The following is a 16,591-nucleotide window of genomic DNA, read 5'->3' on the forward strand; positions in this document are numbered from 1 at the left end:
TGAGCTCAACTGAGTCGCAGCGCCAACAGAAAACAAATTTTGTCATGGTTTATGCAACCTGGTGCATAAAAACGTACTTTCGCTTAATTTATAAAAGCTTGAATAGATATGAGCAGCTAATCCAGCTTTCACTAATTCTGAGGTCCGAAGTCGCGTTATGTTATTCAGGAGCTCTCGCCGCGTGTGAGAGCGTTGCGTAGCCGTTTGGCTGAGTGTGGAAAATGAAATGAAATCGCGCATAGTATTCTCCTATGAATAAGATAGATACCGCACCGCTGCGGTGGCTCAGTGGTTACGGCTGTCGGCTCTGGCCCAAAAGACGCGGGTTCGATCCCGGCCGCGGCGGCTGAATTTCTTTGGAGGAGAAATTCGAGGCCCGTGTACTGTGCGATGTCAGTGCACGTTAAAGAACCCCAGGTGGTCGAAATTTCCGGAGCCCTCCACTACGACGTCTCTCATAGCCTTAGTCGCTTTGGGACGTTAAACCCTATAAACCAACCAAACTAGTGTAGATACCGACAGCAGAGAGATACTATAGATAAACCTTTACCCCCCCAGATCCCTCTGACATATGCGTGAGGAAATAGCAGCTGAAATCGATAGCGGTCGTGCTTACAATCCTGTGCATGAAATGTGTTTAATGGGAACAAGAGCAAGCTCAGCGCAAGGATGCCGAACACGTACTGGTGATCGAAAACACGCGCTCCGTCGGGACAACCTTCGGTCTGCAGCTCGCCTGTCAAGTTACTACTCCACTGCGTCAAGTCAATAGATCTATATTCTGATGCATAAAATTATCATAGATGATATCGCACGTAAAAGGCAACAACAAACGACACGACAGCGTAGAAATCTGCTTAGAAGTGCCGGTTTCCAGTGCGTACACTACCTGGTCGACTACCCTCGGATGTCACGTTAACGAGTAAATGCGCACAAGATAACCGCAGTACTGTCTGGAAAAGGGAAAATGAGAGTAGTCACGCACAGCACACACCCTCATAGGTTAGCTGATGGAGCTCAGCAACGGCAGAAGCGAACACGTAAACGTGCGTTCTACGCGCGGCGCCGGCGCGACCCGCAGTCCCTCGGGTAGCGCGCGCCGACAGATGGCGACTGGTGTCGAGAGTAGGAGCGCGCCCGCAGCCTGCGTGCGAGGGTAAAAAAATCTGGTCTATACAAATGCTTGAAGACTTTTAACTGCCCAGCTCATTTTGTCTATGGGCTTTTTGTCTAGTCTGTCCATACCACAGTAACGCAGTGCCTCCTGTGTGCAGCAAGACAAACTAGCGCCGGTGCTGTGTGCCGCGGCATTCGCATTTGTGAATGCCACTACTACTGTTAAACTGGGGTAAGAGCTAGTGCTCTAAAAGAAAAAATTTGTACAGACTACCTGAGGTCACTATGCTGCCCCAGCCTCATTCTTTGGACTATGACCACAGTTAGCAAGCTGCAGGTTGTACCAAGCGTGACCACACTATCAAGGCAGAACACTTAAGCAAAATATGATGCTAAAACTACTGCCACAGCTAACAGAGTCGCTTTGCAAAAGGGTGACAATACAGGAGCTGTGCAAGATGAGAATACCTTCTAAAATCAGCAACAAAATGTAAATGACAAAACACGAAGCCAGGCCACACAAGTATTACTGGTACAGTTGCCCTCATAATTTGTCAGTAGAGTGAAGAGTTGATTAGCCATAATAAGGGTTGGCTGAAACAAATATCCATAACAAGGATAGCAGTCGGCCTTGCACCTGCCCCTGTGAACTGCTCCTTTTTTTTGAGCTTGTAGTTTTGGCGGCAAAAACCTACACTGGTTGCACAAGTAAGCATCAGTGCATTGCACTTCCAGAAGTGATTTTTGTACAACCTAGATACTCTGGTCTCGACAACAGGCAGCTGCACACTTACTCTCTGAGAGCTTCTTTCAAAGGTGACAAGGTGAGTGGATGACCAATCCTGACAAGAGTGACGGCAGTGCCAATGCCTCGCACCACCACTCCAGACTCCCCTTCCAGGTCAAAACACTGGCGGTACCTGCGTGCAACAAACACAACCACAGAAGCTGGGCCACGGTGCTTGTTTAACAAGACTGAGCACGTGCATGCATAATTGGCCTAATGCTACATCCTATACATAGGTGCCTCGGGTAACATTATCCATCAAACCTGATGGCAGTGGCCCATGACAGCCTATATACCCACTGCCTTTAAATGGCTTCCGTGCTTATTTTTTCCAGCTGCCAGCACATCTTCTTGGCTCTGCATGAACCAAAGCAGCAGTTTAAACATGCACTTGAAAGCTCCATGCCAAAAATATTTTTTTTTTTCACCCTTGTCTTCTGACATCGTCCTTCAGGCGTGAGCAAAACATGAAATACCTAGCATGAGAGTCGTCTAAGCAGCACTATCACAGCAGTTATGCTACTCAGCAACACTGACCTGGTCAAAGATACAGAATGCACAACAGTACACAACGTTAGGATAAAGTATGAACTGAAAGTACTTACGCTACAACTGTGTTTCCACCCAGCTCCAAAGCTTTGTGACCAATGCGCCGCTGAACCTCACCTAAAATTAGAGCAGTGTAGTAATCACTCATCCTTTAGCACTCACCCCACCAACCTCAAGAGAGGAAATAAAAGTTTATGCCTTGCATTAAAGAAATGTCAACTCAACACACAGGAAGGCATAAATGTGTACATGTTATGCAGTGGCAAAGCTTTGCTATCTGGAGCTCAAAAAAGTCAAGGTGAAAATGAACACTTTAGCACAGACTAATCTGCATTCCAGTAAACAAAAGTCCCATCAATGAATACATCACAGAGTCCACCGTGTGTGATAAGGAAGCAGTAAAGAGTAGAGAAAAGCACTAGGCTCAGCCCCTCAAAGAGCCATGCTTCTGTCGGCAAGAAGCACAAAGAACACTAAGCCACTAGGAAAACAAATATACTTATCATCATAGCGAGTACCATCCCTAGTACAAAAAGCCGACCATCTGGGGTTCTTTAACGTGCACTAGCATCATGTACTGTGTGATTTCAGAGCATGTTAAAGAACCCCAGGTGATCGAAATTTCCGGAGCCCTTCACTACGGTGTCCCTCATAGCCCGAGTCTCTTTGGGACGTTAAACCCCCATAAACCTAATCATCGCCTTTTACTGCTGTCAGCATCACATGGCTTTAACTTACTTTCTGAAGTAACAGTGAACAAATAATGTAAGGAGGTGTGCATATGTAAACAAACCTGAGAGCTTTGAGAATAAGGTTTGTCGTGCTTCATTAGACGCCCGAGGAGTGCGAATCTTGTCGATCCACTTGTACTCGGGATCATCGTTGACGACCAACTCTTCCACAAAGCCAAGGATGGCATGAGCATGGTAACCTTGAGGGATGCCGCTGCCTGAAAACATACGACACATGATGTTGGACTGCTTCTGCAAATGCAATGCAATGCAACCAAGCGGCAAAAAGCCACTCTGCATAGGTAAACCAACACCGTTCTTGACAGTGCGGACCTGAACATATTAGCGCTGGGTCATTCTGAAGGGATAGACAGAGCGCAATGTAGGAGAAAGACAGGTAAAAAACAGACATGGCACTGACTGCGATACAATGCAACGCAATGCAATGCAACATAATATCACTCACTGTAGAAGAAGCGTACTCCACATGATGACTCCCGATAGCGATTAGAATCACTGAACAGGTCGATTCGGACCATCAGGTTGACTTCCCCTCGAATACCTGAAAAGGCAGTAATGGGCTGAAAACTTGCATAGAAAGGTGTGTAGAAAGCTGTAACACACATTTCATCAGCCACTCCGATAAAAAACACAGGCAAAATAAGGCCATAAGCATTCATTCAGCTTTTGAGTAGCCCTTGTATTGTGCACAGTTCCATTTGCTGTTTTGCCTTTGTTATTCAACAATGGAACATTTTAGAAATGAAAACGGCATATTACTGCTTTCCTTTGTTCACTTGTGATGCGACAGTTTTTCAGTGCAAAGGCAGCAATACTCACCATGCATAGTGTCGTAAATGGGAAGCCACCCAGACAAAGTGGATCCCACATCTTTCCCAAGCAAAGGGTTCAAGTCAATGTACACCTTCCCGATGGCATCGTTGGCACTATAAGTGTCATAGTCCATTATCCTAAAGAAAACAAGGAGCTATTGTTGTTAGCTGTTCGAGAGCAATATGAACACAGTGACGCTAATATTCGTGAAAAAAAAAGAAAGGACAACTAAACTGTCCGTAAACACAAATAAGCCTAACAAATGGCAATTCTCTGCCTTGAAAGAGACCTCACTTAACGCAGTTCAAGCGACAATAAACTCAACCTTCGTACATCTTAGTTCCGGAGCTCAGTCAAATAGCTGAACACAACAGTTATTTTCCTGATTTCTTGGTGTAGAAATCTTTCTTTTAAGCTGAACGACTAACAGGTGAATCAATTTTATATTTTCAGCCATGTGACTGAGTACATGACATATATGATGTCACGAATTAATATGACAATTTAGCTGCAATTAATGTACCAATCATAAATCTAAACATCCGTTCATGGCAGTAGCACTGAGGGCTTTTGTGTTTTATGTTTCATTACTCATGCAGTATATAAAAAAAAGGAAAATACCACTTTAGAAACCAATTTCTTTTTTGCCGCACTCCGACTGTTGTTGTTTCCTAAAGCAGTTTCCAATGTGCAGCAAGTAAACATTCACATCCTACATCCAGTAACTGAGTTCAGTTAGTTAGCTGGGGTTACTGCAAATTCTTGAATTTATGTCATTTTTATTTTAACAACGACCCGTTTTTGGTAAAATCTATAATTTGGCACAATGCTGAACTCCCTTCATATTAACCTTTCCAGGCAACATTTTTTGTTTTGTTTGAAAACAATTATTTTTCCGCCTAAACAGTATATTCAGACCTCATGAAAGGAAATTTGTTAGGTTTGTAGCGCGAAAGCCCGGTGGCTAAGTTTTCGCAAGTATATGCAAAATTCCACACAAAATGTCAGATTGGTTAAAAACAGTAACGTCGAAAACGCCCGGATTTGTCAAGTAAGCGCCCGAGGGATCATGGAATCACTTTGTGTCTTGAAGGTGCTCATTACGCTCGACACTGACGAAAACAAACGATTTTATAACTGGCGGCAAAATCTGTCTGCATAAAAATCGCGGACGACGTACTACCCAGCTCACCATATTTAGTGAAATATTATTTACTGCATTCGCTATATGGTACAAAAAGTAACTTATTTGTGACAAAAAGGATGCTAAATTTGACTGAAATAGGGAAATCACTCCTAAGTGCCGCACACTATGAGAAAAAGCTGTGAGTTCACTGTGTACACAATTGTTTACAAAGCATCTGAAAGGGTTAAGCTGTACAGTCTCTCTGATCCACAACACTATCGTTCAAGGTGGCACCCATGATTCAAGTACTCTGACTAAGCTGAAATATCCCAAGCACCTATGACATTGGTGGTGCATCTTTCAGGCCCCCTGTCTGCCACAGCAGGAAAACTGTGGGTCTATGAGTGCCCCGACTACTACGATAGTATTTTATATAACCGGCATGGTACACCAGGAAGCAGTTACCGTATTTGCAATGGTTCGTCTTGAAGCTCTTCATCATCAACCTGCAAAAGCAAAAAACACCAAGTGGCTTAACACATTTAACAGAATGTGATTTCTACTCTGTTCCGAGTTACGGGTGGCATACACATTTCTCGTCCCATAACTTTTTTGTCAGACAACTGGACGACATTGAAAGATTAACAATAGACAATCAGTAAGAAAAAAGGCCAGCTCATTTCTTTGCATTAATTCCTTATTAAATGTTTTTACAAACCCAGCAAAACTCTTTGCAGCATCTAGACTAGCAAAGCATGACAGCAGTCAGGGAACAGGTTGTGGTATAAACATACTAAATAAAACTAAAGAAGCACAAGGAATGCATGTTTATAAAGGTATCAACAGTGCACGGCAGTAATGAATAGAGATTGTATATTTGCTTGGAATGTACACATTTCTTTACGTTCTGACCATGGCAGGCAATTAAGCCATTTCACAGCAGGCACAAATATATACCGCAAGATTTTTTTTTTTTTTTCAGTTAATTATGCATGTTTACATCATTTAGCATTACTTGGTTAAGAGAGAAGTCAAACAATACACTCTTTCCTAGATGCTTTGTTAAAGAAACCTTTGTAGATTCTGTGGTGCAACAGAAGTTTCAGACATTATTACTGGGAAAAAACTGTTCACTGTTTTGAACCTCTGTAGTGCCATGCATATGACAGATGGCATTATTTTTCACTTAAAAAAAAGTATTGGGGTCCATTATTAGCAAATGCTCTTACAGAATGTTCCTTTTTTCTTCTAAATAATACTGAAGTACAGAAGCATAACAACACTACAGTTCACAACTTTCTCATACCTGTCATACCAATATATTATGATCTACCACAGAGGCTCAGTGGTTAGAGCGCTCGGCTACTGAGCCAGAGAAGCAGGGTTCAATACTTGCCGCGGCGGCTGCATTGTGATGGAAGCGTTGGAGGCAAAACGCAGAAGGTGCTCGTGTGCTGTGCGATGTCAGCATACATTCAAGAGCCCCAGGTGGTCTAAATTAATTTGGAGCCTCCACTATGGTCTCCCTCATAGACAACATATCACTTCGAAACATTAAAGTCCACAGTTTACAAGTTACATCTGTACCAATTTTGGAGGTCTGTAAAGCACTTACTCAACACTGTAACACTCAACTAAAAATCACACTGCAGCGGTGCGCCAAACAGAGCATGTTATAGCAACTGCTGTGCAAACACAATGTCATGGATTCAATTTCGGCTCTTTAAAGCTAATGTTTGCAGCGCATGAAAGATAAAGCTTGCATTTTTAAAAGCAAAAACCATGATGCCACTGTTTCAGGCGCCTTTCACTTTTTCAGACATTCACTGCCACTGGTCCACGGCCACCACTTCAAATGCGCCTGCGATGTGTCATATGGTACTTCAACACTTTGGAAGAGTGTCATCGAAGAGCACTCTACATACTTTCTAGAAGATATCTGCTAATTGTTCATGCAAACACTCTTTTGAATGAGTTTGATTAAAGAATATTCTAAGAAAAAAGCAGCTCTTCTACTTTGCAGAGTCCACAAATTTGCAGTTTTCGGTGTGTAAACTTTTTGTTTATGAGGCTGTGAAAACCAAAAGTTGACTCTAGTCCATGTACTTATAAACTTCAAGAAGAGCAGTCTGAAATATTGTAATCGTAAATAATGCATGTACTCACCTCAAAACGAAACCAGTCAGAGTTCCACTGAGGGTTAAGAGATTTTTTGCATATTTCAGTTTTGAAGCATGTATTCCCTAGTTTAACCTACAAACACAAGAAAACAGGAGTCAGCCATTACAGCAAACAACACAAATAATGCAGTACTTGCACTTAATTTTTAGACTGTCGCTATGAACAATACTTTCTGTAACTAAAGCAGGCACTATAGGTAAATAAAACGCTGTAATACACAACGTACGATCAGGTCGTTCGCATATATGTACTCACCTCGCCAAAAGCATCGCAAGCTTCACTCGCTCTATCCATGATTGGCAGGTTCCTAGCAGCCAGCAGCTTTACCCGCACCTTGCCCGGCATCTCGGTTCTAAAATGTCTGAAAACAAGAACACAAGAACACTGCGTGTTGTGCATTTCTCTGAGACGCAGTTAACTTAATTTAGGTAATGCTGCAGTAATTGAAGCAGCAATCTCATTACTCCGACTTCACACCAGAAAAGGGTACGTACGTAGCTTCAAAAAGGCACGGATATCATCGTAGTAGTTTCAATATTTTGGTGCACCACGACGGCCTGGAAGCAAACGAAATGTATTCATATTACGGGAGGCCAGTCAGCTGTGCGCAAGCAATCAGCTGACCACTGTTTTGACAGCAGGCCAACGCTCGTACGTAGCGCAATTTGATGTTCCCGCGCGATGCGGATGGGCTATTCTTAACCATCGCATTGCAATCGTTATGTAAACGCCTGAAGGAAAGAGGTACGCAGTTTCTCCCTGTTTATTCACAGGCAAGACACCCCACACAGACGCACGCTCGCGACTAGTGTGCGCCACGCGGAATTTCCAAGGCAGGCACGCGCGCTCACGCAAGTCGCACGAGACTCACCCAGGACGTCATAGTATGTCAGGCTTTAGAAACTGGTAGTATAGTTTGCATCTGCAGCCTGTTTGGTAAGCATGAAGATGAGCACAACGCAATCGAAGAGGAGGGAATCAGCTCCATGAAACTCGGAGAATCTGGCTGGCTGGGCTGGACTGAAGGTTGTGAGGGTAAGCGAAAGTGGCGAAAGCAAGAGAATTTTTTTTTTTTTTAAGTTACAAAAGTTGCATATGTTTCAAAAGAATTACCTCACCTATATGATGTTACAAAAAGCTTTTTCTTGACGATAAAATGCGGTGGTAAAATGTATTTCGTTAAATAGTAGTCTTAATTAGTGCGCCACTTTAAAAGGGTCGAGAGGAAGTGATCTCGCCGATCGAATATCCGCTTGCCTTCGCCCCTTCCTGCACTGCCCGCTGGCTGCGCCGCCTTCGCTTCCGCATATGCGGCAACTGTAGGCGCGGTAGGCGCTGTAGGTGTGCCGCAGTGGTTTCTGATATCATTTTCTTGTCACCTTTACGAACTCTTCGTCGTTTTTTTTATCCTTTCGTCGATGCGTTACGTGCTACGAAACCTCTGACGTCGCGACAATGTCAACCGAAGAAAGCAAGAGGCATTCAGTGGCATCGAGATACTGCGACCGGCGTAATGGGTAACGACCGATACCTTCGACCAAAACTTCCGATGTACTGGTAGAAGGAGCGAACCTGTTGACAGGCATTCCGTTACTATGCTGTGACGACGGCGCAAGAGTGCAGAGTCAACCTCAGCCACGTTTTGTGCGTCAAGCTAGAAGCAATGGCGGTTTCATACAGTGACCGCAAGTTTTTCTTCACCGCTATTCAGCACCTAGCACGATCGCTGGCACGCATAAGACCGACGCCCCCTGAGAAGCTTGACAACTTGCTGCGTCTCTGCCCGCAAGAATCGTCACCGCAGGGAACATTTCGAATTGATCAGCGGGGACAAGAGGCCGTCATCGCTACGGGTATCTACTTTCTTGAATCGGGCTTCCAGTACAAGGACAAAATCGTACCTTACTTCCTCAAGCTGCTTCGCGGCCTTGGCAAAGCTGTGTGGCTAGATGAAATTAAGTTGAGTGATCAAGAACGAATCCCTGTCTGTGAACGTTTCGCGTTTTGCCTTGGAACACTTCTGAGTGATATCGCTTACCTCTGCGAAGACCTGCGCGAAGAGATAATTACGGCGCAGATCGACTTTCTCGCCGTTCTTGTGAACATTTGCAAGAGCTTCGCCGATGCGCAGACGCCGCGTGGTAGCACAGGAAAGGTAACATTATGCCGTGCCATTGTACCCCTACTTATCGGCACGGCTCGGGCGCTTGGCCGAGCGAAGGCATCCTCGCCTCCGCTGTTCTGCGAGATCTTCCCGCCGCCGGCCAAGGTAGTCCCGTCGACTGAAGACGCACCGCGACACCGAAGCAACAGCAATGCAGGGAACACGCTGCCTAAGCGCCGCACATTTAACAACTTCAGGCCCATCATTCCGCGATCACTTTCGGAGTTGAGCCAGTTGACTCACACCAGAAACAAGTCCTGTCGTGACGACGACGACGACGAACACTCACGAAGGTCGTCGCTTCAGAGCCAGTCGTCTGTAGCTTACGATCCTACCATATATTTCTTCAGTAAGCACGGATCCAGCTATTCGCAAATGCACGGCTCGCCGCGGATTCAGAACCCACTGATGCTTTCCATCAGCAAGCTGCAAACCATTCTTGGCCTTGCAAAGAAGATCCTCTCCAAAGACCTCTTGCAATTTTTGGATAACCAAGCTGTGGAAGTGTACAGTACAGGACAGTTGAGGCTGTTTCCTTACAAGTCGTTTAATGAAGTATTGAACTTGGTGGTGCTGATGTTGCTGCAGGAACTGTTGTGCCACCAGACAGGTCATCCAGCCCCCTTCACTAAGGATGTTCAGGAATTTGTAAAAGTCCTGTTTCTGAATGGCCAGACAGAACTGCAAAGCAAGAATCATGATGCCTGTGAGAAAGAAGACAGAGAATCAAACTATGCTTCTGCAAATCGGTTCAAGCTAAATGTGCAGGCCAATGCAGCTTGTGTTGACCTGCTCGTGTGGGCCACTACTGACGAAAATGGTGCCGAGACCCTCTGTGGATTTTTGTATGACAAGATCAACTCCCCGTGCAACGTCAAGCTGGCTCTAGGACACATGCCCTTGTTGCTTGTTTGTCTGGAGGGATTTGGCAAGCTAGCCGAGAAGTTCCCAAACATTGCTCAGACGAGCATATCTGCATTGCGGGACTTCTTGGTCAACTCATCTCCCATTCTGACAAAGCTCCACTTCCAGGGCAGCAACTCTGCATCCAGAACCGGGGGAGCAGGAGCAGCTGGCATAGGTATTGCAGAGTCCTCGCAGGCCAGCCACAAATCAGGAACGCTTACTACATCTATGGCAGCGTATGAGAAGCTTCGGGACACAGCCATTGAAAACCTGTGCCGAGCCCTACGGGTGGGCCTGCAGCAAGATCCCGAGTGTGTCCAAGCCTTCCTTGCCTCTGTGTCCATTCGGCTGTACCAAGCGGAGAGCAAGGACTTGGAGCCCAGTCTCGTAGCCACCAACACCATCCTGGCTCTTGGTCATGTCGCTGTGGCACTGAAGGATACTCCGAAGACAACAAAGTCAATTCTTCAGTTCTTCCAGCAAAAGTTCTGCCAGCCTGCATCGCCCCTCGACTCTCTCATCATCGATCAGTTGGGCTGCATGGTGATTGCCAAGGTCGACCACACTGTCTATGAAGAAATAATGAAGATGTTTACTATGATCACTGTGGAGTCCAGCTCTGCGTACAACGTGGGTAGCGTCGAGGACAGAAAGCAAGGCTATCGGCATGTCTCCCTGGCAGTAATAAACGCTCTGGCCAATGTAGCGGCCAGCCTACAAGGTGAAGAGGATCAGCTGGAACTTCTGGGGACTTTACTGGAATTGTTTGTACAGTTGGGGTTGGAGGGCCGCAGGGCCAGTGAGAAACAGGCGGCACTTAAGGCCTCCAGCAGTGCTGGAAACCTAGGAGTCCTCATTCCAGTGATCGCAGTGCTCATTCGGCGCCTTCCCCCTGTCATAGATCCCAAGCCTAGGCTTCACAAATTGTTTTGGGACTTTTGGCTCTACTGTGTTGTCATGGGTTTCACTTCAGAGTCAGGCTTGTGGCCTCGAGAATGGTATGATGGGGTTCGTGAAATAGCTGCAAAGTCTCCACTTTTGGTCTCCAAGGAGCACTTGCGTTCAGTGCTGCAGTACAACTCGGCCATCCGTAATGACACTGTCTCTCTTGGCGAACTGCAGGAGCTGAAAAACCAGATCTTGAAACAGCTCAAGACAGAGCACTCGCAAGATGTTAGCGCTGTTGTGAACAAGCTGAATTTTTCTCAGTGTACTTACTTGCTTTCCGTGCTTAGGCTGGAGACATTGCGAGTGCAAAACCTGCATGGAGAAAACAGCTTCCAGAACATGATGAAATACATGGAGTTTTCGACCATACAGAAAGACAAAGCAGGAATGTGGCAGTGCATCATGGCTGTTGCTGACAAAGTTTTTATGGTTCTCCTGGATGTAATGTCTAACAAGCCGAGAAAAAAGGAGAGAGACGAAGAGTTGGAGAAACACGCTACATTCCTGCTACTGAAGTTCAATCACCCCCAGAAACAAATCAGACGTGTTGCCGACAAGTACCTTTCCGCACTTGTAGACACCTTCCCGCATCTGCTTTGGAGTGGAAAGGTACTGTGGACAATGCTAAACATCCTCCATGTTCTGGCCAAGTCACTTGAGCTAGATCCAAATGAACTGATATCAGAGTTGCCGGTCCCTGGAACTTCCTATGTTCTGACGCTTACAGACACCATAGAAGCTAGAGAAAGCATTGTTCAAGACTTTGCTGCCCGGTGCCAAGGCATCGTTCAGGAGGCTGTCAAGTGGGCCCCTATCATAACAAGGTCGCACCTCGAAGAGTACCTGGCCTGCTATTCGTACACTGCAGATGGTCTCACTCAGCATAGTGGAGTTGCTTTGGCAATAGAGAGTGTGCTACAGTTTGCAGGACTGAACAACTACTCAGCACCACTGCCTTTGTCAACCTTGGACAAATGGCCTGGTTGTGTGAAAAACAACTGCTCAGAATTCGTTTGCTCTATGGGCTTGCGGTGCAGATTTGCCGGTGAAATCACAGGCCTGCTCATGGATGCTGAAAACATTGAGACAACACATAAGGAGCTGTCTGCACGACTTCTGTCTCAGCTGAAACAAAGCTGGGAGAAAAAGGATGAGCGCATGCACAAAGAATGCATCTTTCGGGTATGTGCACTTCTAATTCACTTCTCCGGTACAGACAGAGGCTTGCTGCACGCACTGTGTTGGTCTCCTGTGGAACTTTTCACTGAAGAGGCAGTGAGAGGCACGGTGTCTTGTTGGCAATGGCTTCTTGCTGCGAGGCCAGACCTGGAGCTTCAGTTCCTTCAAGAGATGTCTGCTGCGTGGCACATGACTGTGGACAAAAAGATGGGGCTGTTTTCAGAGGACCCACCCCAGACGGATCCATCTGCGGCTCATGAGGGGATGGTGCTTGAGCCTAAACCACCATTTGTGCAGCCACACACTATATGGGTGCGTTTCCTTGCTGAACGCATTGAGACAGCCAAATACAGCAGCCTTGACCAAGTTGAAATCTTTGCCCATATTCTGCACCGCTCTTTCTCAGTAAATATAGGCCAGGACAAGAACCACTGCTGCCGACATGTGGCTGCAGTGGGTACTCAGTTCCGTTTGTTGACTGCAGGCCTCTCTCTGCTTCAAGGCGACGTTCTACCGCATGGCATAGGGAAGAGCGTTCTCCGAGAGCGTATCTACTCGGCAGCCCTTGACTACTTCTGTGGGCCCCAGATGTGCCCTACTCAACAGGGTGCTGACTTGCGGGACGACATCAATGTTCTTGTGAAGTTCTGGCTTGCAGTTCATGCTGACAAGAAGTATCTGAAAGCCACTACAATCTCTGACATTTGGGAGACAAGCACACAGAGCAACCTCTCTGTGGTCATGAATGCAGATCTTCGTGGAAGCACTGAAGTACTGCAGTCGCGATCCACGCCAACAGGCTGGATTAACACAGTGCCCCTCAGCAGCAACATGTCAACAATATCACGGAGGTCATCAGCTGGCAGGGGCTCAGCCATGAAGGATGCATCAACAGAAATCTTTGTCAGAGACTACCTGAAAAAGCGAAATCTGATCCTTGGACTGCTGGCAGTTGAAATAGAGTTTCTCATCACATGGTACAACCCATTGTCCACTTGGGAACGAAACATCACTGGAGAAGATGCTATTGCCACTTGGCGAAGCCAGCCTGTTATTGATCGAAGCATGAAAGAAGTGGCTAGGTTGTCCTGGGAAACATCTCCATGCCTGGCCATATATGTCCCTTGTAGGTTCAAGACTTCAGACACCATTCGTGCAGAAGTTTCCCGCCTTGTGCAGCAGAACCCAACAGCAGTCTGTCATCTTCCTGAGGCACTGCAGTACCTAACAACACCAGAGAGTGTGCTTGGTGACCTTCTGGAGCTCAATCACATGCTAACGTGGGCACGAGTGTCCCCTATCAAGGCACTTGCATACTTTTCAAGGCAGTTCCCGCCTCATCCCATTACAGCCCAGTACGCAGTTTGTACGCTGTCATCCTTTCCTCCAGATACCGTGCTATTCTACATACCTCAGATAATGCAAGCAGTTCGCTATGATGCCATGGGGTATGTAACCGAGTTCATAAAGGCAGCTGCCAACAAATCTCAGCTTCTGGCACACCAAATGATCTGGAACATGAAGACAAACATGTATCTGGATGAAGAAGGTGCACAGCAGGATCCAGACCTGTATGAGCACTTTGACCACATAATGCGTCATATCATCAGCTTCCTGTCAGGGCCTGCAAAACAGTTCTATGAGAGGGAATTTGACTTCTTCCAAAAGATTACCGCAATATCTGGAGAGATCAGAGTGTTCCCCAAAGGTGCAGAGCGAAAGAAAGCATGCCTCAATGAACTCTCCAAGATAGTCGTTCAGCCTGGCTGCTATTTACCATCGAACCCAGAGGCTGTTGTGATAGACATTGACTACAAGTCTGGCACTCCAATGCAGAGTGCTGCTAAAGCTCCATTCTTGGCACGTTTCAAGGTTTGTCGTTGCGGAATCAAAGAACTGGAGTCTAAAGCAATGAGTGTTTCACAGACAGGCATGCAGCAACTAAGCACAGGCAATGAATATTGGCAAGCTGCCATCTTCAAAGTTGGCGATGATGTGCGCCAAGACATGCTGGCTCTGCAGGTGATTGGTCTGTTCAAAAACATCTTTAATCAAGTTGGATTGGACCTGTACCTGTTCCCGTATAGGGTTGTGGCCACAGCTCCTGGCTGTGGAGTGATTGAGTGTGTCCCAAATGCAAAATCTCGTGATCAGCTTGGCCGCCAAACTGACATTGGCATGTATGAGTATTTCATCAAAAAGTACGGCGATGAATCAACAACAGCATTCAGGGAGGCCCGCCGAAACTTCATCAAAAGCATGGCTGCCTACAGTGTCATTGGGTTTCTCCTCCAGATCAAAGATCGTCACAATGGAAACATTATGCTGGATACAGATGGACACATCATCCACATTGACTTTGGCTTTATGTTTGAGAGCTCACCTGGAGGAAATCTTGGCTTTGAGCCGGACATCAAACTTACTGACGAAATGGTCATGATCATGGGTGGAAAAATGGAGGCAGCCCCGTTCCGTTGGTTCATGGAACTTTGCGTGCGGGCTTATTTGGCAGTGCGGCCATATCGCGAGGACATTGTCACTCTAGTCTCGCTAATGCTTGACACCGGTTTGCCTTGCTTTAGAGGGCAGACGATCAAACTTCTAAGGTCGAGATTTGCACCACTTGCTGCTGAGAAGGAAGCAGCGGCGTACATGCAAAAAATTATCAGGGACTCATTCCTCAACTTCAGGACACGCACCTACGATATGATTCAGTACTATCAGAACCAAATTCCATACTGAGCTAGTGCTTGCTCTTGTGCTCAAATATATGAGCTGCTTTAGTTGCACACTGTTTCATGGCAACACATTGTGGCATAGGTGTGTGCAATGCATATTTTGATGTTTAGTGTTGTGCCTGTATGTCAAGCAACAGGCTGTGCACTTAGTAAGTTTTCTTCTGGCTCCCTTAAGCAATATGTCTGTCGTTTTCCTGTGTGCACTGCAGGACCAATGATGTGATCACTGCTTTTGTTTTGGCAGCACTTGATGATCTGGTGCAGGTGTGCTTGCACATATGTGCTGAGTTCGTTTGCTTTTATTATATGCCATTTTGATTGTTCTTGTTATGCATATGTGGTGCATTCGTGACCTGCTGTTCACGAGGATGTACTTTATGACTGAACAAAATGTAGGCAAAGCAAGTTGCATGGTATCCGTCTCTTTATTGTACAGTTTGTGACCTTGTCTAGTTAGATATTGTGACTAAATGCAGGGGAATAGTTTGAGTCGTATGTGCTGCAGGGTTTTGATTCCATTACTGTGCCACCTTGCGAGCACTGAAGTTCCTTCTGCATGACATGCAGACAGCTGTATAGCTCAATGTATGTTTTGTGTAGAGAATTATGAATGTGTACTAGGGTATCTGCTATTGTTGATGTTGTGAATCCAAGGGTCATAGTCCAAAATGTGCAGATGTTTTAGCATAAGATGCCCCAAGGCATTGCTGAATTGAACAAGTGTATGCATTTGTATTTAATACTAAAAGCCTGGCATTAATATGAGAGCTGTGATAATTCGTTTGACTTTTAGCAGGCAGTGCTTGCTTGCAATGCAGTAATTTTTCCCGCATTGTTACGAGTGTCATATTAATATATTTGGTGTTAGTAAAGCCTTCACTTAGCACCAAGCATGGCTGCAGTTTTCACCATTTCCTGGTTGTCGCTGTCTCCAGATACATCCAAAAAACATAGAGCTGCTGAAATTTTGGAAAAATATGGGACTACAAAACAAGTACAGATAAGGCTATGACTAGAGCTGTGAGAATGCGGTGTATGCAGAGTTACAAATATGTGGTAAAGGATGCAGTGGCTGTCAGTTAATTAAATATCCACTTTTTTTTGTTAATTATGTTTATTTTTGTGTTTGCGTCATTTTTATTGATAGCTTCCTGTACACTCAGACATCCTTTCTAGTGTGTACATTGCCCACAACAGTGAAACGGGGCAGCATTCTGATGAGATGCATATTCGTGAACTCCATGGTCAGCAGTGGTACCTTGTTATAACGAAGTTGAAGGGGCCTGGCAATTACTTCATTATAGCCATAGCTTTGTTATAGTCCGTGTTGAC

General features: G+C 45.7%; 2 protein-coding genes across 3 annotated transcripts in view; one reads left to right on the forward strand and one right to left on the reverse strand.

Moving 5' to 3' along the window:
• Window positions 1-8,396, reverse strand: part of LOC149372044 (C2 domain-containing protein 5) — a 38,446-nt gene extending 30,050 nt beyond the window's left edge. Inside the window, exons 1-10 of one of the 2 annotated variants that reach the window (XM_089566399.1) lie at window positions 8,196-8,396; window positions 7,819-7,881; window positions 7,580-7,685; window positions 7,310-7,396; window positions 5,609-5,649; window positions 4,024-4,154; window positions 3,650-3,745; window positions 3,246-3,401; window positions 2,509-2,569; window positions 1,911-2,036 (exon numbers count right to left, since the gene is read on the reverse strand). In XM_089566399.1, coding sequence (XP_089422525.1) covers window positions 1,911-2,036; window positions 2,509-2,569; window positions 3,246-3,401; window positions 3,650-3,745; window positions 4,024-4,154; window positions 5,609-5,649; window positions 7,310-7,396; window positions 7,580-7,669 — 788 coding nt within the window. In that variant the 5' untranslated portion in view covers window positions 7,670-7,685; window positions 7,819-7,881; window positions 8,196-8,396. The remainder of the gene's footprint in view (window positions 1-1,910; window positions 2,037-2,508; window positions 2,570-3,245; window positions 3,402-3,649; window positions 3,746-4,023; window positions 4,155-5,608; window positions 5,650-7,309; window positions 7,397-7,579; window positions 7,686-7,818; window positions 7,882-8,195) is intronic. The other variant, XM_089566400.1, reaches the window with a different exon arrangement.
• A 200-nt stretch (window positions 8,397-8,596) lies between these two features.
• On the forward strand, window positions 8,597-16,152 carry Pi4KIIIalpha (phosphatidylinositol 4-kinase III alpha). The gene has a single exon (XM_089566397.1). The coding sequence runs from the start codon at window positions 8,988-8,990 to the stop codon at window positions 15,261-15,263; it is 6,276 nt and encodes a 2,091-aa protein (XP_089422523.1). The 5' UTR covers window positions 8,597-8,987; the 3' UTR covers window positions 15,264-16,152.
• Window positions 16,153-16,591: the final 439 nt, after the last annotated feature.

This window comes from Amblyomma mixtum, chromosome 1 (genome assembly GCF_055824585.1).
Source record: "Amblyomma mixtum isolate Tamu chromosome 1, ASM5582458v1, whole genome shotgun sequence".
NCBI lineage: Eukaryota > Metazoa > Arthropoda > Arachnida > Ixodida > Ixodidae > Amblyomma > Amblyomma mixtum.